We start from the raw sequence: 25,364 nt of genomic DNA on the forward strand, positions 1-25,364 counted from the left end.
AACACAAAAAGACCTGAGATTTCTTTTTTATCTTCATTTACTTTTTACCAAAGCACTTGACAGTGTTCATTGAATTTAATCATTATTGCCATGATTGAATGCAAATAATAGTCTTACTTTCTCGTATGCTCTGTTAGAAGAAAATGGAATTCAGTGATCGAGATTGCCAAGAAATCCAAAAGTACAAGTGGATTTAAAGAAATTCAAATTATTGGAAACAGAGACTCTTTGATGATTATTGAAGTTGACTCAGATTCTAGCACAGGAAGCCCTTGATTTACTGTCCATGTAAGTTGGGTAGGTCTAAGTCCCAGTTTCTCATACCGTTACCTAGATCAACAATTGAGTACTTTGAACAACGTGACTGAACATGTAATCCTCGCATAAAAATTAAGAAAATGCATTAATTTTAATTCCAACTTATTTCTAATTAAAATATTTTGTATTCTTAACTGCAGAATCCCCTCCATCTGCAAATGAGTTTAGAAAACTCGTTGAGCTCTGATGCTGATGTCACATTCTCAATCCTTGCAATGAACAACTGGTACAACTTCAGCTTAATGGTATGCCAGGAGGAGTGGAACATCACGGACTTTCTCCTCCTCACACAGCAGAGCTCCAAGTTCCACCTGGGGTCCATTATAAACATCACAGCAAATCTCACTTCAACCAAGGACCTTCTGAACTATCTACAGTTTTACCTGGAGAGCATCAAGGACACAACATCTACCATGGTCATGTTTGGATGTGACATGGAAAAAACAAGGAGAATTTTTGAAATAACCACCCAATTTGGAGTGATGCCTCCAGAACTTCACTGGATTATTGGGGATTCACAGAATGTGGAAGAACTAAGGACAGAAGGTTTGCCACTCGGTCTCATTGCTCATGGCAAGACAACACAGTCTGTCTTTGAGCATTATGTGCAGGACGCAATGGAGCTGGTAGCAAGAGCTGTAGCAGCAGCCACCATGATTCAGCCTGAACTAGCTCTCATTCCGAGTACAATGAATTGCATGGACACAGATGAAAAAAATATAGCCTCAGGACAATATTTGTCTAAGTAAGTTTGTTGTTGTTGTTGTTGTTTGTAGCTAGCATTTCTGGTATCAAATAACATCTTAGTTTCCTTTCCCTTCTCAGCCTTTCTTTATAGCATGGCAGTAATGCTATTCACCCTTACTAATGTATGCGTTTGTTTCAGTATTTCTTCCTGCTTCATTCTTCTGGAGGTATAACGAAACTTAAACTTAGCCATAGAGGGAGGTGAGACCAGTTGTGGAAAAAGATCCTGTTCCACAGAGGCAGAGATAGTACAGAGAGCATGTAGGCTCAGCTGCAGCCTAAGCACTGAAAGTATCTTGTAATTATTTATCTGTGGGAGAAGTCAAATTCCCTCAGGTTGTGAGATATGTGAGAGAATACAAAACACAAAGTGAGTATTTGCGCTACCAAAGACATGAGTATAAACAGGTGTGTGTTTTCAGGCCCTTGCTAGTATGCTTCCATGGGTCTGGAATGAGCAACCAAAAAACCCGTGACCACTTCTGCAGGCTGAGAACTCTCAAAGCTACAAGAAGTGCCAGAAACCAAATCTTCTGTAGGGTAGAGTGGGAAGCTCCTCTTGCAGCTTCTAAAACTGTAGACCAGTTGTTCCCAAAACCACCTGGAGATTAATGTTTACAAATATTTGAGGCTTTAACATCTGAGAAAGATGCATGATTCCTTTTAAAAACAAACAAAAAAGTCCTTGTTGTGTGTGTGAAGTCATCAGCTGTTTTACATTTAGTGATTGCTGCAGATTTTTACCCCCTTACATCTGGTTTTTAGCCTACAGATGTTAATGGATGGGGTTATGATAGGAGTTCTTGAGCCAAATGTTCGAGTGTTAGACTATTTTGAGGATTAAGGAAGAGTCAAAGAGAAACAAAAGCTAAATCAAAACACTTTTATGTATTCTTGCATAACATTTCTTCTTCATTGTTTTCTTCAAAAAACTAGTAGCCCTTACATGATGAACATGGACTGCTGTCATCAGACTGTCATATTTTTCACATCTGTGATATGTCTTGTCCCTTCATTTTGATTAAGATACTGTGGAAGGCAAAAAAAGGTCAGAAGGTAGGGAGAAATCTGTCTTTAAAAGGAATGACTTGAATCAGCTGGGGAAAGACGGTTTATGGGGAATGTGATAAAGATGTACAAAGTCACTAGTGAAATGGAGTGAGGAGACAAAGATAAATCATTCACTGTCTTTTTGCCTTAAAGAAACTAGGGAGATGAAGTCAACGACTTAATTCAGTTCAGAACAAATCAAAAGCAGTGCTTCATACCACTGCACTGTGGTACAGCACAGTACAGAGAGTACATCTGTAAATTCAACTAATACTAGCATTTTAAGTGAGTTCAAGAGGAGGGCCGAATGAAGTGCCTGCAAGAGAATTCAGAGGGAGCAGCACCATACTGACAAATCACAGCAGGCTGTGGAAATGCCTGGAACTCAAAATGGTTGAGAACTGTGAGAGGATTAGGAGAAAATGTCATACACTTGGCCTGCTTTTCCCTAGGTAGCTGCTGGTGGACTGTGTTGAGGAGAACACGCTTGATAAACCCTTGGTCTGAATCACTGCAGTGCGTAGTGTATCAGTGAGGCAGACACCTGATCGCCAGTCCTTATGTATTTGAGTTAGCAGCACAACTATTAATTCATAACAGCAACAGTGATTTATGAGTCACCAGTGGGTGGCTTAATTGTGACCAGAGCAGAGGCAAAACTTCTGTCTGGTGAGTAACTGAGTATTTACTGGCGGGGGTCCTTTCCTTTTCTGCCTGAGAGCTCATCTGTCTTGGTACACTGCCTTAGAGCTGCGGTGGCTGGGGATTGAGATGCAGAGACATGAGCATTGCCTCTGCAGCTGCAGCATGCAGAGTAAAAGCACATCCATGACTGGCACACCAGGTTCAGGGCTTTCACTGTTCTTGTGCACTGACTCTGGAGCCATTTAAGTGGCACCCAAGGACACCAGCACAGCTGTGAACAAGGCCACTGTCTAGTCTATGGCAAAGCAGGCTTTTATAGATACGAGTATGGAATTGGAGGAACACGTGCTTGTTGTAAATCTCCCATCTTTAATTCCTCCTACAACAAGTCTGATTCCCAGATCTATTCCTGTTGCTCCTGGGAGCATCCTTGTTGCCAGAATAAGATACTAAAATTTAAGAGCTTCATCTTTTCTTATAGCCTAAACTAGTCTCACAGCTTTAATTTGCCTTGGGTAATTTCTCCAGCCGCCTATTTGTCTGCCTGTTCTGGCTCTTGCTTCTGGTAGTTTTTCCAAGAAAGATACAGAGTGGCCAAGCCACTGAAATTGAGAGGAAGTGAAATCATTTAATTAAATCATTCTGCAAAGAGGGCTTTGCTCGAGTATAGTAACAACCAGTTCTTAGAACAAAGAACAGTAATAAAAACAGGAAGAAAGCTGAAAAGAACAAGTGGCATACTCGGGAATTCTTGGTTAAGCTAAGTAGTACTAGTGAAGTGTTGACACAGATACCACAGTCTGTCAGTGCAATCGTCAGCTCACAGACATTGACGCATCAAGGAATTAATTCACAGAGGATCTGTCCCTTTGCCTTCTGAAATCTATACACACCTTTCTGCATGAACCCGTCCGTAGCCCTTCTGAAGAGGACCAGCTCAGTATATCATACATATATTGATACATATATATATCAGATATATATCAGAGATTTCCATTGTGTGATATGTGACACTTGTAAGTCTCAGAGATTTCACACTAGAGGGTGTTGGTCTAAATAATGTGGTCAGATCCTCAGATCTATTTTTTAAAGTGACTGAGTTCTGCTGTGAAGACTGTGGCATGAGTTTCACTCCTGCGGCACACAGCACATGCAGAAGATTAGAAGCCAGAGCCACTCACAACTTTTACAAAGTATTGTTAAAATGTATCTCCCACATGGTTCCCCTCATTTATTTTGATTAATGTCCTGTCACTACCAAAAATATGGAACATGCAAATGAGCTGCAAAAGTAAGCTACTACCTTGAGAAGGTAGCAAAGTCTAAATGTTACTAAATCTCTCAGGTAAATGCTTCTAACACAATTCAACTACAGGACGGGTACAGAGTGCTTGGTTCACTCTCATGGGCATGCTTATTATAACACTGAAAGTCAGAGAACACAGTGCATAAATTTCTCTGTTCTCATTCTACCTGTAGAAAGTAAATCTAATGCGTTATTCCATAGCTTCATCTACTCTCCAAACTCCAGGTTTGCAGCTTTCTAATATTCAGGTTGTGCTGCAGTGGAAATTTGGGGCCAAATCCATCAGAACCTTGCTAATTTATTCCTCTTAGGAATTTGTGTCTGTCAGTTTCGGCACTGTTGTTAAGTGATGAGTTGTTAACACTATTTTCTACACTGCTTCTTTCATAATGTTGTGCACGTATATATCTATACCTTCAGTTATTGTCATAGTGATGACCTCAGCATATAAACCCAGCAGTGCTTGTAAGGAAGAAATTGCTTTTTTTTTTTTTTTACAAAGACTGAGGAGAAGAGAGATAGAAAACAAACATGTTCATGGTTATGTCAACCTTCCTTTAGTGCTCAGGATTGCCTTCCTCTGTTGCTGTTGTCTTGATGATGTTTGCATTTGCAAACATGCACAGATCCTGCCAAGTAGAGAAGCAGCCTGGGAGAAAAGCACGTGTCACACATGACTGATACCAGTGGTTAATGAAGTTACGGTTACATTTAGCTAACACTAGACTAAGTGGGAAAAGGACTTCTAAAATGTGATCCACAATCAAGCATCAATCCTGTATATTATTAACATTTGTGTGTATTTCTGGGCATAATTCTTAGACTTGGGTAACGTGTACAGATCTGTTGTTCTGGACAGTATAGGCTATATCATCCTAGATTGTGTCATCTTTTGGGTTGATGGTTGAACTAGATGATCTCAGTGGTGGTTTTTTTTCCAGCCTTAATAATTCTGTGATTCTAAGGTCTTTCTCCGAACTTTATGCGGAATAGACTGCTTGAGAGTAGTTTTGAAGCCATCACAGAAAAGGCTTTCACACATACAGCTGTACTCAAACTGTATTATTTAGTTTCTTAAATTTGTTCTTAGCTGAGGGCAAATGTTAGTATGATCTGCACATATGAAGAATTTTTACTGCTGAAGATACATAAAAATTTAACAGATTTCGTCAGTGCAGTGCAGTCAGCAGTGTGCATGCACAGACACGTGCTGCAGTTTTATCCTTTTTTAATCTATTTAAAGGTTAGTTTTTTCTTCCCCTCTAGCTATTGATAAACAATTAACACTACTTAAAGTTTATGCCTTGTCTATTGAGGCTACAGTGACAGCTACACACTTTATACTTCTTTCAATACTTGCTTTCTTCTAATTCTCAGAGCTATTATGACGTGTTACATTCTACTGTGACAGCTAAATACTCTGTCATCTGAATGCGTCTTACTGAAAAATATGTGCTTCACTTACCTTACACCATATTAGCAGCAATATAACTCAGTTGTTTTTAATGGAATCACTCTACCAAGACTTCCATAGTCGTAACAGAGTGCCTCTGCAGTCCCTGCAAAATGCACAGCAGCTTTCTCATTAACAGAGAGCAGTTCAGCTGGTCATGTTCCCACTCACTTCCCTGCTCCCTTATCTGTATCATTTTAGCATATTGAATAATGAGTTACCAGAAGCTGTATTACACATAGGTGGATGACAACTACCAGCAAATGTTGCCAGCCCAATGCAAAGGAAATACTTAACTTTTACTCTGAAGATGTGGGATAGCAAACGCCCAAAAACAAATGTGCAGTGCAAAATTGGTATGCTTCATGAGATCAGCTGTGTCAAAACTGCACTTTTCAGAACATTGCTTTTGCAGGTATTTTAATAATAATATTTTTTTTAAAGAAGTAAAATCTTTTTCTAGGGCAAAGTTTTTTCACTGAGTCCTTTCCTCATTCTGAAGTGGCTAACAGTGACTTATCAGTGGCAAATGGGCATTTAGAATCTGGGTTGGTTCACTTGAGAGTGCTTGAAATATGTTGACACCGCCTCAGAAGCATCTCTTACGTATGTTACATCTTAATAAGATCACAAGATTTTTCTTGGAAGGGCATTTCTTCATTTCCATTCTTCCATTTTCATTCATATTTTTTATCTAGGAATCTGGCTGCTGATCTCTTCAAGTTCAGTTGAGAACTAGCCTATGTTTCATTTACTTATGAAGCAAAGGGCAAAGGCAACTGAAAAAAAAAAGATATCTCTCATTTTTTTATAGTAAGTAAATAAAACATGTTTTCTAAATAGTTTCCATGTACATAAAATATGCAGAGGAGAGAGCATTCCGAAGTATTTTAATCATAAGTGTCTTATTCATTGTGCCATAGGAAAGCTATGAATATCTAGTGTTTAGCCAGATTTTCTAATCTAATCCCTTAAACATAAACTCATGGTGTCTGCATAAGTTTCAGCATATGGTAACGGCTTCTGATTACTCTGTTTTCTCTCTCCAACAGGTTTTTAGCTAACACAACTTTTGATGGTCTCAGTGGCCACATTAAGGTGAAAGGTTCCTCTGTTGTCAGCTCAGAAAACAACTTCTTCATCTGGAACCTGCAGCATGATCCTGTTGGGAACCCTATGTGGACTCGTCTAGGGAGCTGGCAAGAAGGAAAGATTGTCATGGACTATGGGATATGGCCAGAACAGGCCCAGAGACATAAAAATCACATGCAGCACCCCACTCGGCTGCACCTCAGAGTGGTAACTCTTATTGAGCACCCTTTTGTCTTTACAAGAGATGTAGATGATGAAGGTCTTTGCCCAGCAGGGCAGCTGTGCCTGGATCCTTTGACCAACGATTCAGCAGTGCTGGATAACCTGTTTGAAACCCTTCAAGGAGGAAATGACACCGTTCCCATTGAGCTGAAGAAATGCTGCTACGGCTACTGCATTGATCTGCTGGAGAAATTGGCTGAGGATATGAACTTTGATTTTGACTTGTACATTGTTGGTGATGGAAAATACGGAGCCTGGAAGAATGGTCATTGGACTGGGCTGGTAGGAGACCTTCTTTCTGGGACAGCTCACATGGCAGTGACATCATTTAGCATTAACACTGCCCGCAGCCAAGTGATTGATTTCACTAGCCCTTTCTTTTCCACTAGTTTGGGGATATTGGTGAGGACCAGAGACACGGCAGCTCCGATTGGAGCCTTCATGTGGCCACTTCACTGGACTATGTGGCTGGGGATATTTGTTGCGCTCCACATCACTGCTGTTTTCCTCACCTTATACGAGTGGAAAAGTCCTTTTGGGATGACCCCCAAGGGAAGGAACAGAAACAAAGTCTTCTCTTTCTCCTCTGCCCTGAATGTCTGCTATGCGATCTTGTTTGGAAGAACAGCTGCCATCAAACCCCCCAAGTGCTGGACTGGAAGGTTTTTAATGAATTTATGGGCTATTTTCTGTCTGTTTTGTTTGTCCACGTACACAGCCAACCTAGCTGCTGTCATGGTTGGAGAGAAGATCTATGAAGAGCTTTCTGGAATACATGACCCAAAGGTAAAGCATGTCTGTTGTTATTAGCTCAGCTTTTTCTTTTTCCCAGTCAAAATTCACTGCTACATAATTTATGGTTTCTTAAAATCAGAAAGCAACCTGTCTGCAAAACAGCAGTTATCCTACAGTTAATTATCATCTGACAGCACTTCAGGAGGAAAGTCCAGTGAGAGAACGTATTTAAATATCCATTAAAGTGTATGGAGTAGTTTCAAAGGTGTAAGGTTAGAGGTTGGTTGAGGATTTTTGTTTTGCTCACAGCAGAGATTTTAAGTGGTTTCTACATGCAGATTTAAGGTTATATTACAGTTCTGGAGTCCCTTAGGCTGCAGCTGTTTGGATCAATTAGGTGATTTAGATCATTCTGAGATTTACTCAGGCAAAATAACCACACAGTGTGGAGACAAAAGCATGGACACAAAACCTGATATTCTAGGCAGGGTTTTGCTAGTATTTCAGTGGCCTTAATGGTGTTACTGCCAACGTTGTCCATGAATATTAAATCAAATGGAGAAGAACTGAAATATTTTGAAAACCTACTTTTAGTATCAGAATGACAGTACTTTATGAGTAGTCAGACCATTGATTTTCAGTGTCACTTCTGCTGTGGAACTATTAGTGCAGGAATTGGATCGCACAGTAGATGGCTTGTATACAAGTAGCTGAGAGGGTTTGGTACATATTGGGAAGGCAGGGAAAAATGCAGAAGCAGGACTGCTCACACACACTCTCTCCCTCATTCTCAAGGTGGATGAAGGGAGGTTGTGCTGAAATTTAAGCCTCAGCCACATTCCATAGTTCAGCATTTTGGAAGACAGTTGTGACTTTATTTGCTACTAATTTGTGGTCACAAATAAAACTGAGCAGAAGAGTTTATGGAGAGAATACACAGCTGCAGGTGACACAAAAGCAGGCATGCTCTTCAAGTGAGAGTTCCTCTAGGGAGCAGGATGCCAACAGAAAATTTCCCTTGTTTATTTGAAGCTTTCACCAGCAAAAGGTTGATTCATGGTATTGTCCACAATTTTATACACATAATTTAACTGCTAGTACACAGCTGTGAAACTATCTACCATCAGTCTCAGGTGGCTGAACTGATAAAACATTATGCCAGTGGAACAAATCACCTCAAGAACTCCAGAACTGATCGCTTATTTTGCTTTCATAAAATTTATTCATAAAGGTTATATACATACCTCCAAATAACACAGGCCAAGCTCCATCTTTCACGTCAGTAAAACTCTGTGTTTGGACTGATGACCATCCAATTTTGACTTTGTGAATATGACTTCTGAATCACTTCCTCCAACATTTAGACCAATAATATTTTTTAAAAAGAACATTATTTTCACTCTGATTTATGATGTAAAGCTAGTGCTTTTCCTCCGATAAAGATATCAGAGATAGTAAATCTGTAATTTCATCAAGTTAAGCTTCAAGACTGCTGGAATCTTGTATTTGTTTTGTTCAGAGCATAATGGATGAGTAATTGAGAGTGTTTCAGTCCTTGTTTGGTAAGCCTCAACATGGACTTGAAAATGAGGTTAGTTCACTGTTTTTTGTATGGCATTACCTAATCCATTACCTAGTCACATCAGATTATGTCCTAATTTTCTGCGTCACTGTTATGACCATGCAGGCAGTTCCTATGAGAGATATTGGAAAACTGCAAATTGTAAGAAGATAGTATTCTAAAGCTGCGTTATAAAGCTTTGCCATCAAGTTATAAAATTGAGGACAGAGTACTGAAGCATATGAAGACTGCAAACTAAGGTCTTAGGCCTGAATAAAACACTGCTGACTAATGGTTTGGGGTTAATCACCTCAGGGATCAGGTAAACCAGTGGCATTAGTGGCCTCTCCCAGACAGACACTTCTCTGCTTCATGGAACAAAGCTAAGCTTTTGAATTGTTCCCACTTTCCCATATAGAAATTGTTGCTAGCCTCCACGCATTTCCAGCCCAGCTAACAACACCATATTAGTACCCTTATTGTCTGCACTCACCTAGCACAGGGACATGGGAGACGCACGTCATAGGGTGTAGCTCAAGTGCCCATTTAATGCTGCACAACAACTACCTATATACCGTGACACGCAACTGCCCTGTGAACCTGTGACCCATCAAGTACCACCCAGAACCACCCCCTGTAACTACCACCCACCTTAGCCCAACTACCACCCACACTGAGTACCGCCCACAGAAATAAATAGGTTTTATGAGAGATGACTACGTGATGTTACATGATATTTGTAGATATTTTGTTCTCATGTTCGCTTCTGAAGTCTTAGTCTGTTATCATCAGTTATAACAGAAAAAGTGTTGCTTTAATCGCTTCTCACACAAAGCCTGAGCTGAGCTCTGACAGAGTTCTCTCTAACATACAAAGCTCAGGTTAGGAAAACGTCTGAAGCACAGCAGTTGTAGAGGTACACCCACCAGTTTGGTTAGTTCTTTAAATATTTTTAGGTGATTTAAATATTTTACCTTCTTTTTCAGATCTACCTGCCTCTTTGTCTTTTTGAAAAAGTTGGCAACAAGATGCAGAAATAATCTTTTTAATATTAATGTGCTTTTAAACATTCCCCTCCTGTTCTCCAGGCAGATATGCTCTTGTACTGTGCTTCTGGACAGTATTTAAAAAGCAAAACCTGAAATAGATGAGCAGCCTGTTTGAGGTGGTGTAAAACGTATGATTTTCCCAAGCTGGCACCGCAGACAGTAAATCCCATATGAGACTCTTAAGCAGGAGGAGAGGGATGGTAAGATGGGAAAAAGTGAAAGTCTTTTTTCAGCATGAGAAACCTCATTTCTAAAGCCAGTCCTGACAGGAGGATCTATACACTTTTTTCTGATTAAGAAAATATCCGAGGTTAGCTATGGCCTGAATAAACTGCATTTGCCTTTCTGGAGGAATACATGTTGCGGCAGTGGTGTGTAATTGACCAAGCAGGACTGTATTTTAGCAGTTGCTCAGTATAGCTCTGAAAGGAGAGTCTCAGAGGTACAACCTTCTCATCAGAGATCAACAGAAAATTAGTTGCAGTACAACCGCTGATCACACAGAATATGGAATGAGGGGTCTCCCCAGTGGACCTTCCTGTACTCTGACAAGAAGGGAGCGATGAAATACTGAAATATCACCATGCTGCTTCCAGGAGGCACCAGCCAGGCATGCTGCTACCCTAAGCAGCAATGGGAGGCAGGAAAATGTCATTCTGGGAACCGGCCTTGTGCCTGAGATTCTCGGTGTGCATTTTCTGAGTGAGGCCTGCACAGAATCTTTACAAGGGCAAGCCAAATGTCCAGAGCAACCATCCAACCACCTACATCACTGACTCGGGTTTTCAAACCTGAGAACCCTTTGATGCTGTAGGGATTAGAAATACATTTTATCTAATGTCTGTCGCACAGGTTGCTTCCAGTCCTTCACATCACATCTCGTGAATACTGAGCTAACTGGCTCTGATCAGCCACAGGTGAAGGCCTGCAGGAACACTGGGTGGTTGCTCTCCCGAAAGCTCCCACCTCAGAGGCAGCCAGCTGCAGCCTGACCGCACACCTTTCTTTTAGCAGAAGTTGCAAAATACAAACCACCACTGAACTGCAGAAATATGTTAAAGCAATTTTCTATCACCTTAAGATCTTACTCTCCTAAGAAAATGGGCAGCTGGGGACCACAGCTGCCTTATCTCCTCCTGTTTTCTAATCTTACACATTTTATACCATCATCTCTTCTCAGTGCAAACCGGCACACCCATCTTTCGGGGAAAAAAAACACAAAAAAACATTCACTTGAATGAACCCAGGCTGCTGTTTGAGCAGTAGAGGATAGCTGCAGCATGAATGCAGTCTCAACACAGATGAAGGTTGCAGCAGTGTCCTGAGTCCTCATCTGAAGCAGCAGGCTGCTCTCCGCACCATGGGCAATGAGTTTATAAGCTCACTTGCAGGCAGGAGACAGGCAAACATTTTGTTTGGATCATTTTCTACTGCTTTCATCCCTTCTGCTATCTGAATCCTAGGTTGTCTTCCTAATGTCAGATCTTTGGGTGCATAAAAATTCATGGCATTCCTGATTTTCGGACTGCTTGGCAGACTGTCTGTTGTGCAGACCTGACTTCTATACAAGGTCAGTTATTCATCCTGTGAGCACGCAGACCAGCAGGCTGCCTTGGAGCAGGTCTGATCATTTGTCCTGCCTTCCTGTCACAGCCTGGAAGACACCTGGCACTATTCCTGACATCTCCCCTGTCTGCTTGCTACCTTGTTTGTTTTATAGCTCCTTAGTCCCCTGGCCATGACATTATGCTAAGTCAGAGTTGAAAAAGCCAACACCTAAAGCTTTTATCTCTTGCTGTGGCCAGGCCAGTGCATATTTTCACAGAGACTGGGTTGCAAAAGGTAACCCGTTAAAAATGCTGCTACAGAGGCACTGAGGTGTGCAAATGGGAATAGATGGGGACAAGGCAGCTGGCTGCTCTATCTGTTCCTTGACTGACAGGCAGCGACTGCATTACTGCAGTGCAGCAGGCACGGGCTGAGTAGAGAAGGAGCATGGAGATAAACAAGAGACTTGGGGTACAAAAAGAGAATTTGCTACCAGGCTGCTTTGAAAGCATGTGTCTCCATGGCTTTTGTCTGTTCTAGCCAGTCTTGTGACAAGTCCTGATATTTTATGTCTTAGTTTCCAGTATGGTTTCTGTAAAGCAGTACCATCTGCTTGCAAGTGATCTATATCTCAGTGCCACAGGCAAGGAAAAGAAGAGATTATAAGTACGTAAACATTCCCATTGCCTTTCTTTGCTCTGTAACCCTGCAGTCTAAGCCCTGGATCCAGAAAAAGTTCTCTGTCAAATCCAAAAGGAAGGCTCTGGATTGTAGACTCTCCCCAGGGAGCAGAGCTTGTCAGTGTCAAGTTCTTTGAAGTAGGGACTTTGCTTTTAGGCTTCTCCTGTATGTCACATGTTAGAAATGTACTGTAAAAGTCAGGAGCATATTGAGAAGCCCATATTATCTAAGGCAAAATGATTATGGAAGCCCAGAGGACAGAAGATACATTGCAAACTTGTCGATAAGAAAGCATCCATCAGTAGAAGCTGAAGAGCAGGGAGGATCTTCCAGGAGGTTGTCCCACACCTGGCTTTTCTTTCTACTAGTAAAGGTGTCATGCTTTCAGCAGTACTACAAACTTTTCAGGTATTGCCCTACCATTGTCACAACTGTAACAGATGTCAGCTTTTCTTTGCCAAATTCATGATACATTTTTGTATCTGTGTATGCTTATTTAGTATGGTGGTACTTCAATCTCTCTGGATCACTTTGCCTTCACAGTGCTCAATGGCAGTGGCAGAGTAACTCTCCACGTTGTATCTTGACAGAAAATACCATGTTGAGATTCATTTAAGAAGAAGTGCTACAGCTGTGAGCCCCACCACCTGCAATTTCCTTGTGTTATTTCACCTGAGATGTCTGCACTATGGACATTATGTGTGATTTACTCAATCTGATACGCTTTCACAGTTAGCTGGGAGAGGTAGGTACATATAGCTGTGAGTCCTCTGTTGAAGACACTTTGGGAAAAGATCACCAAAACCATTTCGTGAAAGCATAAGCTTCTCTCCATCACATGTGATGGTGTGCTAGCACATCCAGCACTGATGTCTCACAACAGTGGAGAAGCCCTGGGGAATACACTGCAGACACCTGCGATCACTTTGACAAGCCCCATCTGCTACATCCTTCCAACCACCATGCTTTGGAATGAATCCTCAGAAATCTCTGATGCTCTCTCTTGGAAATTTCCAGTCCACCTCCTGACATGCCACCAGAACACATGCTTTTATGAGCTATCTCTCTGTTATAGGATTAAGTGCTTAGAATAATCCAAACAAGATGTTTTTGAGAGTATTTTATCCAACAATTCATCATTTACAATCAACCAGACTTTTGTTTCTAAATTTAAAGTGTAATATGTGAGGTTGCAGACTCTTGTTTCTGATTTATGGAAATATAAATTAATTTAGAGCATTATGTCTGTAACTGTGTATCAGCTGAAAATTCCCTGCTATGTATAGTATTAAAAGAGCCCAGAAATAGTAACCAGCTAGTAACTGCAGGTGAGCTTTAGCAATATCAAACTACAGAAAGGGAAAGCTTCAAACACTTTACACAGTTAGCAGTGTGATCCAAACAGAACTGCATTTATTGAGATTTTCCCATGAGTCCAGCAAGCTTTGTAGTGAGGCCATAACTGTTACATATTTAAAGGGAATATACATATGTGTATATATATATATATATAAAGGTTATATATAAAAAAGGAAGTCTTGTAAGAATTACACTTAAGCAAATGTACTTAAAGTGCTGTGGTCTTTCACTGCAGCCACCTAAGAGGAATCATTGTCAGGAGAGCTACTTGAGCTGCTATGTATTAAATAAATAATGAAGTAGCATGTATTTAAATATGCATTAAATGCATTTAAATTGTATGGCAAAAAAATAAGCACAATCTCAAAGGAGTTAACAGAAACCTTACTGCTACCATGGGATTTTGTACTTTCTAGGACTATAGAATTCATTTCTTTTTAGAATTCCAAGAAGTAGGCAGCAATATCTATAGAGCATACATGTCTGTGCTGAAAGATACTGGATGCAGGAAGGTCATGACTGGCAGCATCACTAATTAGTATATGGTGCTTTTCTGAGTATTAATGAGTCAGTGAACTCAAGAGGACTTTAAATGTCGTGGAGTCCAGACAAAGTGCAAAAGTCTCAAATGGAAGAGAAATTAAGTATGTCATACTGAAGGGTCAGATGAAGAAGGGCTTTGCAGACTAATCTCATATGGAGATGAAGACATCTGCTGTCTGTGGAGGTGAAATCGTGGCTTCCTTAGCTCTCCCTTGCAGTTTATAGCAGTGAAAAATTTACTTGTTTAGCTTTCCGTTCATCTTATTAAAGATGTCTTGTAAAGTTATGGCTTTGAAGCTTCAGAATTCTGCTAATTTGGATTTTTGCCGTGCTAATATTCTATCTATCAGACACTGTACTGCCCCATTCTTCAAAGAACTCTCCTGCTTTTTTACACCATTTTGTCAGCAGACCTTCTGGTATCTTTACATGTTATCCTCCTGCTGCTCCAGGTCTTGGCCTACATAGAATGAGTTTTTCAGTCACCTGCTGTCTAGGCTGCTCCTCACTATGCAATTTGACCCAAAACATGTAGGTAGGGGATAGAAGGGAGGAAGTTCTGCTGTCTTTGTTCCTTTTGGTGTAAGCTGTGAAGGTTGTTCTTTCAGAACCGGAAGGAGTCAGTGTGTTCTGGGATTTTCCCAGCAATTTTCACATCAGTATCCTACTCTAAAACTGCAGTATACTTTTATGCCATGTCAGGTAAATGCAGTGAAAGTGAGCCCACCATCAGAAACAGCAGCTTAATCCTTGATGATACTGAGGCCCTTGCAAGAAATAATGCAGTAATGCAAGCAGAGAAAGACGACAAGAAGATGCTATGGAGTAACTGGCAAAGAACAGAGGACAGAGAAGACACATAATGTTGATCTTATCCCGTGGCAGATTGAAGATCATTGTACAGTGACTTTGCAGCCTGAAGGAAATTTTTATTATTGCTCACAACCATTGTGGTCTATAAAAACACAGCTGGATACCAGCCTGGCTCATCTTCCTAATGATAGCAGTCCTCGCTCAGCACCAGCACCAATGGATTTCAGGGACACTAAGTGATCAAGCCTTCTGGAAAGAACCATAGTTCTCACCAAGTGCAACGAGATTTAGCTGAACACCAAGTGAAGTCAAGTACCATTGTCCATATTTCACTGTGCAAAATGTCATGGCCTCCAAATGAGCCCATCGTTGTATTTTACACCTTGGGCTTAACACATGCTTCACTGTTAAAAATTTCCTTTATTTCTTCTAACCAGTCACCCCACTTCCACCATGACACTGCTGTCTTCCCTTTCCCACAAACTGCAGAATGCTGACCTTGCCATACCAGTGTAGTACAATGTAGGGATGAGTGCCACATGGCTGGGATTGACAACATGGCTCTGACCAACCAGTGTCTGACAGCTGGAGCAGGAGGAGCTTCTAAGAAAAATGATTTAAAAGGTGGTTGTTTTGAAACTTGGTGAGGAAGCTACCCTACATGATATGTTACTGTGATATTAGCTGTGCTCTTCCAACCCACAGAATTGGAGAGCTCTTCAAATACTTTCCATCAGCAAACATTACAGCCTGGGTGGAAGGTGAAGAGAGACTATAGAACCAGAAATGCCCCATGTCTTTTTGGTGTGGAAAACATACTCAGCCAAGCAGCTCTCTTTCTGATTGGGAATGACTTGACATTAAAGCAGCATTAACCCTATTTATAGGTGGGAACAGAGGAACACAGGCTGGAGCATTTTTATGGCTGCTTTATGCCAGTAAAGTTAACTGGAAACAGTGATCTATTGTCTGCTGGGAATTACATCCCTATTTTTTTCCCTCAGCCCATCAACTTGGCTTATAACTGTTTACATATACTATCATTCAGTTGTCAACTTTTCTGGAATAAATCCCATCTGAAAGATCTCTCTATCCGGACCAAAAGAGCTGTTAAAAACAGAGATGAACATGCCTTTAAGTTTATATTCATCACTGTTCTGTTCTTACAGAGCTTTTTGCACTAAGATATTGCCCAGAAACTCAATCAGCAGAGCAATCCTCAGAAATTAATACCTGCTCGGATCTTGAGTCCCAAGCTGCACCCTGTAGCAAAGCAGTTTCTGTAGCACACAGGAAAGTAAAGCAGACTTAAAATTTATTCTTACCACTCACAGAAGGAGTCTTTATGTTTTTAAGAGATCTAAGTTAGACTTGATTTTCATTTGCAATCATGTTGAGATATAGGAGAAAAAACTCTCAGTACTGTGCATTGGTTCCCAGATTAAATCTGCTCATTTACTTCAATGGAGCTGTAAAGATTTATGCCAACTAATAACCTAGTTGAGCTGAATTCAAAATTATGGGACTTTAACAAAATATGACATTGTCCTGGCGAGCCAAGAGTCAGCTCTGCTGACACTTTACTCAACAGGGAAAGGATGGTGAGCTTTCAGACGTATCCTGCATACACCATCTCCTGGACACCCAGGGAACACCTCCACATTTCAAGCCCGAACACACAGGACAGCTTCTAAACAAAGCTTAAGCTTCCAGAAGTTCAGCTGTGAATTTTCATCTGCTAAAACATGAAATTCATGTGCTTCGCTATGAATAATTTCCTTTCATCCCCCTCTGCAACCCATAAATATTCACTGGAGTTAGCTTTCAGAAATTCTTGTCGATAAGTAGGGAACAGCCCATGAACTTGTAGATAAGTTATACTTTGTAGGTATTCTTTTAAATTTTGTTTGTTTTGTTCTTTTTACTCTGAAACTTTGTTTAGTATCAGCAGGTGCATTTCTTCTGTCAGCAGGTCATGAGAAATCTATCACGAGAAGCTATGTGACTGGGTAAGTGTGTGGGTTATGTAAGGCAGAGTAAAAACCTACTGCTTCCTAAAGGCTTACAGGAAAGCAGCAGAACTCTAAAAGCGTGTCAGTTTTTCACAGCAGAGCAGAGCACTTGATGCCACCACTCTCTAGCAATTAACAGCCGAAACTGAACATTTTCACCAAAGTCTGCAGCAGTTCCCCGGTGCAGGTCGTGCTGGCACTCACAGCACAGTTGCTTATGGATGCATTGACCATTAAACACTGCAGTAGATGATACACCAAGCAGCTAGCAATAGCATGAGGCAGAGATACTGAAGCCTTTTTACAACAGTTCTTCCTCAGAAGTTTTTGTAAAAGTTAGGAGAGTGCTTTCAGCTGTGTTCACCCTTTCTGTACCTTCTTAAAATTGAGAAGCAGTATCATAGGTGGCATTAAAAGCTGAATCTGTGTGACCTCTGCATCTCTCACTCAGGGTGCTGTCACTACTACTGCATCCCACTGTATGTTGTTCTCCTCTTCATGGAGGTGTATTTTGGATGAATGATGAAATCACAGTGATGATTTAAGATGCTAATTAGAAACTGAGCCCCAGAAGCATTCTTCCTCCCACCAGCTACAAGGTGCACAAAATAGTCTTGAATTAAAGTCAGTGAGACAGGTATTGCACGCTATCAGTCAAGTGCTGGGAAAGCATTTCCCAATTATCAGTCTTGTATGGATAATGTTGATCTCTCTCTTGTTGGAGATAGCCACGATTTCACTTCCCAGCAGTTTCTCTGTTAAGAACTTCCCTATTTCTTCACAGTTCCGTGCAAGCTCAAACTCCACTAGATCAGAAGGAAGCAAAGCCAGAAATTCACCTGGCCAGTTCATGCTTCAGCATAACTCCTGTCACTTAGAGACCCCACTGTGCTCCATTCATTAAGTAGTCCTGACACAGTCTGACATCTCCTGTCTCAGTAACAGGCTTCTATTAAAATTGACAAATACAGAAGAGGCATTGCAATCAGGCAATCAGTGCAGCTTTTCTCCCTTACATACAAGTGCAGAAAGCTTGTTTCTCAGGAGAACCACAAGGATGTGATACAGAACTTCCTCAAGAAAAACTGCCCTTCTCACTGTAGGTTCACTCCACCTATTCTATTGCTCGCCTTTTTGGGACTGAGGTAAATCTTTTCACTGTATTTATATTCTGAACATGTAAGGTTTCCTATATGCAGCAAAAATACGTGACAACAAAATGTGATGCAAACCTCAAAGTGATAGTAGATAAAGTAACCAAAGGGTAAAAGTCTTTGAGCCCAATCTTTGAGCCCAATCTAGTTATACAGCAATGAAAGTTCATTCAGAAGCCGGAGTCTGCTATAAAGGCCCCACAGCCTAACAGCCAAACTTTGGATTATGTCAACTCCTAGCAGCATCTCATGCATTTTCAGTTTTAAATCCCAACTTGAACAGGATATTTCTATGCCTAAGTATTTTCAAGTCTGAGTCTAGGTGATCTCAGCCTGGCTGATGGTACTGAATGCAGTGGCACTGTATTACATAAACTGGAATGTGCCAAATAATTCAAAATCCCTGACATTTAGGATTTTATTTTTCTGTTTCTGCTCCTCTGGTTTTATCACATTGGTATTTTCATGCATAATTGGCACCCCAAGGCATAGATGTATGTACATACCCAATTCTTCTCAACATCTTCCCAAATAAAACAGAAGCTCTCCACTTCCCACTCAGCAGATGTTTTAACAACAAGATGAAAACTAAGAAAATGCAGAAGTAAGGTGGTAAGCCAGTGGAATATCTGCAGTGAGCAGCACAAACATCATTTTTTATTCGCACAGTGTTATACAAGAAAACTCTGAGGCATCCCAAAGCTTTTCCTGGAGCTTTCATAGAGGTTGAATGTTCTGCAGAGCTCTGGGTTTTTCTTGGATGCTCCGTGACCTCCTTGCCTCAGCACTTAAGTGACCCAATCACCACTTTACCTCCTCAGTACTTGGAAGCAATCACATTACCCTGTGGGTACCGTATTTTCTTACACAGTGAGATTTGTCCTTAGGAATACTGGCATAACCCATGAACCCTACAGTAGATGAACATCCTCAGGAGCCCCAGGTACAGAAAGCCTACTCATTTCCAAAGGTCTTTAGCCTTGTGCACCTTTGACCTGCTCTTCCCAGCAGCATTTCGTATGCCTCCTAAGAGTTCTGTCCTCATAGAAGATGGGTCATCTTCCTGATCTGTCTGCACTATATCTATGCACCAAGATCGTTAGGTCCTGCATTTCACAGCCCTGCACTGTGCAGTCAGACTACAGACTGAAGAAGCCAAGTACTCAGCTCCATCTGGTTCTGCATTCCTCTCCTGCAAGGGCTCTCGTGGCCATATTTTCTTTCTTGAGTTGGCCTCAGACACTATCTCAGGTCTGAATGGGAGGCACCACATGTCTCCTAGCCTCACATTCAGCAGCTCTCACAGCAGAAAGGAGATAGTTTACAAAATTTGGAGTAAACTGAATTAGCATAGCCATTCATGGTATGCATCAGTGCTTCATATATATAACACAGTTAACTTTACTAATGCAAAATATGACAAGAGATTTGCTTTAGCAGGAAGATTGGACTCAATCTCCAGAAGTCCCTTCTAACACCTACAATTCTGTGATTTTGTGGAATCCCTGATCTCAACCATTTGAGCTGCAAAAGTGCAATTGTTAGGTGGCAGTATTCTGCTTTTTTTAGGAAAGCCACTACCTACCAACACTAAATAGCTTTTTAACCCAGGAAATATTTTAACTATTCCATAAATGTGTTTTTATGCATATTGTTATGTTGCCAGGCCAGCGCAGATATCGTATTCTAATGGGAAGCAGCCTAGAGCTTTAGTTAGCCTCTGGGAATGTCAGGTATCTCTTATGTTCAGCTTGTACCGTGATAATCTTACCAGCATTATTTACAGAACGATTCATTTTGGAAGGACTCATTCTGAAAGACTGCAAACCATCCATCTCCCTTCGGTTCTCAACCACGCTTAATGCACCCAGATCCCTCCAGGCGCAGCAGGGCTCTGCTCCATCCTCCAGCAACTCCTGGTGATGCTCTTCTGCTTCTCCAGATCCATCGCTCTGCACTGCAGTGTGCAGTTTGTGATTGTAGTCTTGCTGGCTAACATCCAAATGCCAGCTCACAGCAGGAAGTCCCATGCGTGGCAGCAGTGCTCAGTTCTTGTGCAGTGCACGGAAGTGCACTACTGGTTGAGGAGCCCTTACATTCAGGGGCAATGATCCTTCTAGAATAAAGAGTCATTTCTTTTTCTCCCAGGCCTTTAGAAGGGAAGTCTGGCAGAGAAAGAGATGAATAAAAAGGGATATCTTCTGTACCCTTAACTGTCTTCCTAGTTTGTTCAGTGCATTATCAGAGTGGGAATTTCTTGCTCCATGAGGAGGCTGAAAGCTTCTCTCTAGATGAAAACAAACTCTGATCCTTTGATTTCTTACAGTAATAGATAGATATGTGATTTTGGAGGGTTCTTGTAATATTAACTGAACTGAGTGCCAAGAAAACTCATACGATCACTTGGAAATGGATCTGCAGTCATTGCATTCATTTATTTTAAACATTGTAGCATCACCAGCAGATCTCCAGGTTAATACACATGTTGTGCCCAAGGTGTGCTTTGTGATGGTTATTCACCTTAAGTACTGGCTAGGCTTAGAGTAAAAAAATTTAATAGAGTAAATAGAGTAGAAATGCATATTAGAGTCTCTGCATATCAGAAATTCCTATAATTTGGACAGCTTTACTTCTGAATGAGACAGCCTTTATATTTATATTAGTGATACCAACACTAAGTAACTATCTCTCACAATCACTAATTTTAAAAAAAAATCCGCTCCTGAATCTTCAAATTGTGATTCTTCAAATGCAGATTTGTTTAGAGTCAGGTTTTCAGGGATTTCTTTAAGTCCTAGGCATTAGGATCCTGTTATATGTTTTTGGAAAGACACTTCTGTTACAGAACTCATCAGGTCTGAGAAACACAGAAGAAATATCATGAGAAACAGGAAAGAAAAATCTAAAAAAGACAATTACTAAGGCAAGACTCACACAGAGACTGCCATTTATCTGTACTCTTAGCATACAGATACTTTGGTTTCCATCTTTTCACAGAATCTTCCCAGAGATGACTACAGAAAGTAAGAAAGCAACAGTAACACCACAATGAAAGCCGAAGAGCCTTGTTTCAATCCTGAAGTTTTTATCTTCCGCTGAAGCAAGTAGCCCTCGGGAGCCTTAGTGGATTAGGCAGCAAGGCTAGTGCAGGTAGTCCATTATCTGCTTTTGGCAGCATTTTGCTTTGTTAGTCTGCTGCTCAGTATAGCTGAAAGTAAGCCTTTTCCTCATGTGAATAAGCAGTAGTAAGAAGAAAGCAGAAGTGGCAAGAGGCACACAGGATTAGAATACTATTAAGATTTATTCTTCATGAAAAGAGTCGAGTCACCAAATACAGACTTGCAGACGCATAATTATTCTTAAGAAAAAACACAGAATGCTGGAAGCAGGAAGAGCACTGTGTGCAAGGGATCACTGCACAGCTTTCCTATACAGACTTTTCCAGACTTCCCACCATACATATGGTGTTGCTAGAGACAGGATATTAAGCCAGATGGACTTCTGGTCTAATCCATGTTCCTCTGTTGTTATTATTTGTGGTGAAATTTGACAGTATGCCCAACACAGTGCAAAGCACAGAGAGTCCTCAGTAAAACTTTTGGGACAGAAAATTAAATTGATGTAGGCTCAATTATTTCCTCTGTTCCTGTATTTCCCATGGAGACTAGAATTGTTGTGCTGGTGACAGAGAGAGATGCTTTCCAGTGAGCTCAGGCATCAGTCGTCACTATCTTCAAATCAGTTGTTGCACTGCAGTTGCCATTACTTGGTGGACCACAAATGTCACAGCAAACACTTAAGCTGACTTGGAAGGTTAATATAGGTCAGAGTCTAGACCTTGTGATGTTGTTTGTTTCTTCACTGAAATTGACAATAAATAAAACCTGAAGAACTGACATTTATTGTGGTGATTACTTCTTAGGACAGCATAAGTACATGAAGCCCTGTCCAAGCTCATTCTTTATGGAAGTTATCTTTGATGTGTGGAAGCTAGACTAGACCTAGATTTGGATGGACAACATTGTGCTGGAAAGCTCCACAATGTATTGTCACAGAACCACTCTCTGTTATTTATGTCTTCTGGCACTTAAATGCTGCTTCCACACTTACAGGCAAGAACACTTCCCTCTGCGCCCACAGACCTTCTGGCACATTGTGCTCTGTGGCCAGCTCCCGATGGAGGCAATCCCTGCATTGTGCATCCTGCTGTCATCCAGGCCAGGACAACTCAAAAAACATGCTCAGACTCACTCCATGCCCACAGATTTTCAGGGCTTATTTCTAGGTTGCGACACAAGAGCCAGATCAGCAAAGCACAGTGTGGAAAGCACCTGCCCACTTTCCAGAAATAAACTACAGGTTCCACGATATCAGAATACCATTGAAATACTCTTCCTATTCCTTTCAGACTGAACTAGATGATGATGAGTTTACATAGTACCTGTTATTCTTCTAAAAGCCAGGAATAGTCTTTCGTCCACAGTGTCATTGAAGAGTGGGGAAAGTCTTCTATACAACTTTGTGTTCCTCTGCACTCTTTTGCATAGATGATAATGCAGGGAGACAGATGGATTGGCAGAATGCCTCTCTGCTTGCTCTTTGCAAAGCAGAGCATGGCCATGGTGAGATCATCATTACAGACTGCTGTGGAGACCTTCAGCTTCCTAGGAAGCAAGCAGAACACATCTTCTTCAGCCTTAGCTTTATTTGGCTTCCTGTGCTCTGAAATCTTGACTTTTGAAGGCAGGCACATTGCTGAAGGCCTTCCAATTAGCCTGCTCTTGGCAACATGCAGCTATCTTGGGGCAGTGTTTGACTTACTAGAGGGCACTGCCTGAGCTGTGCTCCACTATCATTAAAATTTCATTATCAGGTGTATTAAATGCTCCCAAGACAAAGAGGATACTGTAGAAACACAGGTCTCTGAAATTTATGAACATCTAAGCAATTCAGGACTTCATTACAGAAGGTAAAACCTGTTTGCCAGTTGTGAAAAGGACACACAACTGTATTGTACAAAAATTATATATATAATTGGCTGTACTGTGGGTGTTCTTCTCCTTTTAGCCAGGGAAGACTTAATGTCCACAACTGTTCAGTCTCAGTTTCTCTGCAGAGAATGATAGTAAAGACAGAAGTGGTCTGGGACTTCATTTCTCAGTTTCTAGAAATGAAAAGATGGAGTTACCCTTCTGCAGAAGAGTAAACTTCATTCTTAAAGAGTCAATATTATTCCAAAACATAGACTCTGCTGTCTAACCAGAGCTTCAGGAAATGGGTCCTAGCATGTATAGAGGCTTGTCCTGATACTTGCTGAAACTTTGGCTGGTTTTAAGGCAAATTATCCACACTTAGATTTTGGAGTCCTAAGTGTCTCAAGGGAAATACATTTCATGGTGTGAAGAAAATCCTGAGTACATAAATAGGCTGATGAGTGACCTGGTCAGTCTGCGTGCACTTCAGTGAAACGGAAAGCTGGCTGTTGGAAAACGTGTGATACAGGCCTATGAGCACTGAGAATTTCTGATAAATGTTCACAAATGAGACTAAGTTACCCTGTGTGAATGATGCTGCTGATCTGTAATTTCACCCCCTTAGCTCCATCACCCGTCCCAAGGATTTCGCTTTGGAACCGTGCGAGAAAGCAGTGCAGAAGACTACGTGAGGCAAAGCTTCCCCGAGATGCACGAGTACATGCGACGGTACAATGTCCCTGCAACCCCGGATGGAGTCGCATATCTAAAGTGAGCCTCTGCATGCAACAGCACATCTGGTCCATCGGCCAGAACGCGCGGCAGTGAGGTGGTGAGCTTCCCACTTTCACTGTCACTTCAGCAAGCATGTAGTCACCTGGATGGAGGGGTACTTGGAGCGCACAGGAAGTGGTACATTGCATTAACTGCTAGGCTGCCATCAAGCATAGGCAGTGTTTAAATTCTGGCAGTCTTCCGTGCATGGGAGACCTTCACCAGGCAGTGATAAGCGCTCAGAAAAAGCATTGCTGTCCAGGCAAAAGTTCAGAATGAAGATCCTTAGTATCTTCAGCTTCAGCATGCTAGTAGAAGAGTTTGTCGGGGAGAACCCTTAGAGTATTTGTCATTAAAATGAATAAAAGTATTAGACATGTAAAAAGTAATAAACACTGAAACTTGCTTTAGGAAATCGTAATGTCTTTATGTTTCAGACAGTTGTGGCTATCAGTCTGGAATCATACAATTGATTCTGTTAGGACACTGTAGAAGTGATGACACACCTGAAATACTTCATTTTACGCGCAGAAGTTGCATAATGGATGGACTCAGGAATTTCCATCAGAAGTTGCTTCTTTTTTACACATTTTTCCCTGAGCCATCCTAATAATAAGATACAGGCAGTCCTTTGCTTGAGTTAAGCTGGAATCATTCTATAAAATCAATAAAGAAATGTAATTTTTTATCAGGAGAACATCCTGACCATTATAGAGACAAGGATGAAGATGGAGGGTGCAGCCCTTTGGTCACATGAAAGCATACAGTGCAACTGTTCTTTTGTACCATCAGCTTTTGTAGGTGTGCTATTCACTAATTATTAGGTTAGTAAAATTGAATCCTCTGCGTTCACGAAGGCTCAGCACAGAGAAGAGCTGATCTGAGAGAAGGAAATTAATTTACCACATGCTCAGGAGAAAGGAAGAGGAACACTTTTGTATGAGTTATCCTCTTGCATTTTTGCTCTAATGACCTCAATTTCAACATCACAAAGAAAACCAAGACAGCACAAGCGCATTAACAATTTTTGTTCTTCTCTTCCAATAATGCTGTGTGCTGCTTTTCAGCTGAGTCAGTCTGGCTTGTAATCTTTTCCATTTTTCAGATCTGGTATTTCATGAGAGTGAAGTAAGCCCTAGCCCTGCTGCCCTGCTCTGGGTGCACAAAGGTTGTGTCTTCATGCATAGTTCCCTCCTTCAAAATGTCTATCAGTTTAGCATTTGAAGTAGAAGTCCCCGATTCCCTTTGCTATGCCTGCAGAGAACCAGACAGATAAATGTTCAGTGCACACCACTGAGTCTTGGACTGTGAAGTGATTCTGTTTGTGAC

The 25,364-nt window shown here is 41.2% G+C and overlaps 1 protein-coding gene across 1 annotated transcript in view; it reads left to right on the forward strand.

Moving 5' to 3' along the window:
- The first annotated feature begins 426 nt into the window (after window positions 1–426).
- Window positions 427–25,364, forward strand: part of GRIN3A (glutamate ionotropic receptor NMDA type subunit 3A) — a 38,179-nt gene continuing 13,241 nt past the window's right edge. The window contains exons 1-3 of the mRNA XM_031557369.1: window positions 427–1,063; window positions 6,572–7,619; window positions 23,887–24,032. Coding sequence (XP_031413229.1) covers window positions 477–1,063; window positions 6,572–7,619; window positions 23,887–24,032 — 1,781 coding nt within the window. The 5' untranslated portion in view covers window positions 427–476. The remainder of the gene's footprint in view (window positions 1,064–6,571; window positions 7,620–23,886; window positions 24,033–25,364) is intronic.

The sequence above is a fragment of the Meleagris gallopavo genome, chromosome Z, assembly GCF_000146605.3.
Source record: "Meleagris gallopavo isolate NT-WF06-2002-E0010 breed Aviagen turkey brand Nicholas breeding stock chromosome Z, Turkey_5.1, whole genome shotgun sequence".
Taxonomy (NCBI): domain Eukaryota; kingdom Metazoa; phylum Chordata; class Aves; order Galliformes; family Phasianidae; genus Meleagris; species Meleagris gallopavo.